Source organism: Dipodomys ordii, unplaced genomic scaffold (assembly GCF_000151885.1).
Source record: "Dipodomys ordii isolate 6190 unplaced genomic scaffold, Dord_2.0 Scaffold58, whole genome shotgun sequence".
NCBI lineage: Eukaryota > Metazoa > Chordata > Mammalia > Rodentia > Heteromyidae > Dipodomys > Dipodomys ordii.
The window spans coordinates 133,341-136,641 of NW_012267274.1; the positions used below are offsets into that span (position 1 = coordinate 133,341).

Below are 3,301 nucleotides of genomic sequence, written 5' to 3' on the forward strand. Positions count from 1 at the left end.
CCTCATCCCTCCACACACACACCTCATCCCCCCCCACACCGCCCCCTTTCCTCTGTAGCTTATCTGCTGGCCACCCAGTCCTCTCCATGCAGGGGTGTGTGTGTGTGTGTGTGTGTGTGTGCGTGCATGTGTGTGTGTGTGTGTATGTGTGTGTGTGTGTGCGTGCAGGTGTGGACATGCAGTTCAGGCATTGACTCACTTTTCTTCAGCTTGATTTTCAAACACATGGTCATTGTGAAGGCCAAACTTGGGCAGAATTTCACCATGGAGATTCAGAAGTTCAAGGATGAAAGTGAAGACTACTTGGCACACATGTGGCACCGCCTAGCCGTGAACTCCAAGAGCATCCTGGGAGAGCTCACCTGCTACCAAAACGCCATCCAGGCCCTGCAGGTCTGTGCTCGTCCATGCTGGCCATGAGCGGCTGGGGCAGCCGGCCCTGGACAGGGCAGGGCAGACGTGCTGATCCAGGCAGAGAGGGGACTCACTGGGGTCAGGGGCTGGCCGGGCCAGGAGAGCCTGGGCAAAGGCACAAGGCAGCCGAGCCCCAAGAAGAGCCTGTGGGCATGCCCCCATGGTGACTGTGGGTGACAGGAGCCAATGGATCACTTGGTGCCCTGGGAGGATTGGTGCTGGCCCTCAGGCGCTGCCCTGGTCAGTGAAGTGCCATCACAGTGCCTTTCTGGTGTATTCCATTAGAGGCCAGAGAGCAACCAGCAGAAGGTGGACTACATCCTGGAGTTCAGCGAGTGGCTGTACCTCAGGCAGTTTCCTCTTGAAGAAATCATCGCCAAACTCACGTGGGCAATTGGGCTCTTGCTGGCCATGACGTCTACCCAAGACACATCAGAGCCGGAGCCGGAGTCGGAAAGTGAGGCCCAGCACCCCCACCCCAACTCCATACCCCACGGAGGCCCACGGGCCTGGTCCACCATGCCCTGCGGGTGCCACGGACCTGGTCACCACGCCCTGCGGGTGCCACGGACCTGGTCACCACACCCTGCGGGTGCCACAGACCTGGTCCACCACACCCTGCGGGTGCCACAGACCTGGTCCACCACGCCCTGCGGGTGCCACGGACCTGGTCCACCACGCCCTGCGGGTGCCACGGACCTGGTCACCACGCCCTGCGGGTGCCACAGACCTGGTCCACCACGCCCTGCGGGTGCCACGGACCTGGTCACCACACCCTGCGGGTACCACGGGCCTGGTCCACCACGCCCTGCGGGTGCCACGGGCCTGGTCACCACGCCCTGCGGGTACCACGGGCCTGGTCCACCACACCCTGCGGGTGCCACGGGCCTGGTCACCACACCCTGCGGGTGCCACGGACCTGGTCACCACGCCCTGCGGGTGCCACGGACCTGGTCCACCACGCCCTGCGGGTGCCACAGACCTGGTCCACCACACCCTGCGGGTACCACGGGCCTGGTCCACCACGCCCTGCGGGTGCCACGGACCTGGTCACCACGCCCTGCGAGTGCCACGGGCCTGGTCACCACGCCCTGCGGGAGCCACGGGCCTGGTCACCACGCCCTGCGGGTGCCACGGGCCTGGTCACCACGCCCTGCGGGTGCCACGGACCTGGTCCACCACGCCCTGCGGGTGCCACAGACCTGGTCCACCATGCCCTGCGGGTGCCACAGACCTGGTCCACCACGCCCTGCGAGTGCCACAGACCTGGTCCACCATGCCCTGTGGGTGCCACGGACCTGGTCCACCACGCCCTGCGGGTGCCACGGACCTGGTCACCACACCCTGCGGGTACCACGGGCCTGGTCCACCATGCCCTGCGGGTGCCACGGGCCTGGTCACCACGCCCTGCGGGTGCCACGGACCTCGTCACCACGCCCTGCAGGTGCCACAGACCTGGTCCACCACGCCCTGCGGGTACCACAGGCCTGGTCCACCACACCCTGCGGGTGCTACAGACCTGGTCCACCACACCCTGCGGGTGCCACAGACCTGGTCCACCATGCCCTGCGGGTGCCACAGACCTGGTCCACCACGCCCTGTGGGTGCCACAGACCTGGTCCACCACGCCCTGCGGGTGCCACAGACCTGGTCCACCACACCCTGCGGGTGCCACGGACCTGGTCACCACGCCCTGCGGGTACCACGGGCCTGGTCCACCACGCCCTGCGGGTGCCACAGACCTGGTCACCACGCCCTGCGGGTGCCACGGGCCTGGTCACCACGCCCTGCGGGTGCCACGGGCCTGGTCACCACGCCCTGCGGGTGCCACAGACCTGGTCCACCACGCCCTGCGGGTGCCATGGGCCTGGTCACCACGCCCTGCGGGTACCATGGGCCTGGTCCACCACACCCTGCGGGTGCCACAGACCTGGTCACCATGCCCTGTGGGTACCATGGGCCTGGTCCACCACACCCTGCGGGTGCCACAGACCTGGTCCACCATGCCCTGCAGGTGCCATGGGCCTGGTCACCACGCCCTGCGGGTACCATGGGCCTGGTCCACCACACCCTGCGGGTGCCACAGACCTGGTCCACCATGCCCTTCAGGTGCCATGGGCCTGGTCACCACGCCCTGCGGGTACCATGGGCCTGGTCCACCACACCCTGCGGGTGCCACAGACCTGGTCCACCACACCCTGTGGGTGCTATGGGCCTGGTCACCACGCCCTGCGGGTACCACGGGCCTGGTCATCGCAATCCTGGCCCGTGGCCTTGTAAACAATAAAGTGTGCTCCCAGCAGAAGCTGGGACACTGGGAAGGTTCCGGCCAGCCAGCCCCCACCCACCAGGGTGGCCGGCTGCAGGCACCTTGGGCTGAGCAGCAAGCCAGGTTGCTGGGGCCTGCTGCTGCGTCCTGAGCATGGGGCCACCGGGACCTCGTGAAAGGAGAGGCTGGCGGGAGGCTGGGGCCTCCCTGAGACAGTCACCCTGGGCCTCAAAGGCGGCCCCTGCCTCAGCACAGCCCTGGGGACCCCAAAGGACAGCACACCCTGGGGAGTGCAGATGACCATGGCTCCCACAGCCTTCCTGCAGGTCCACCCACAGTGACCGTGGCTCCCACAACCATCCTGCAGGTCCACCCACAGTGACCGTGGCTCCCACGGCCATCCCACAGATCTACCCACAGTGACCGTGGCTCCCATGGCCATCCCGCAGGTCCACCCACAGTGACCGTGGCTCCCACGGCCATCCTGCAGGTCCACCCACAGTGACCGTGGCTCCCACAGCCTTCCTGCAGGTCCACCCACAGTGACCGTGGCTCCCACGGCCATCCTGCAGGTCCACCCACAGTGACCGTGGCTCCCACGGCCATCCTGCAGGTCCA

General features: G+C 66.9%; 1 protein-coding gene across 1 annotated transcript in view; it reads left to right on the forward strand.

The window, feature by feature from the left end:
* Positions 1-3,301, forward strand: part of Cfap46 (cilia and flagella associated protein 46) — a 106,814-nt gene that overhangs the window by 58,602 nt on the left and 44,911 nt on the right. The window contains exons 26-28 of the mRNA XM_013021869.1: positions 210-393; positions 700-871; positions 1,048-2,690. Coding sequence (XP_012877323.1) covers positions 210-393; positions 700-871; positions 1,048-2,690 — 1,999 coding nt within the window. The remainder of the gene's footprint in view (positions 1-209; positions 394-699; positions 872-1,047; positions 2,691-3,301) is intronic.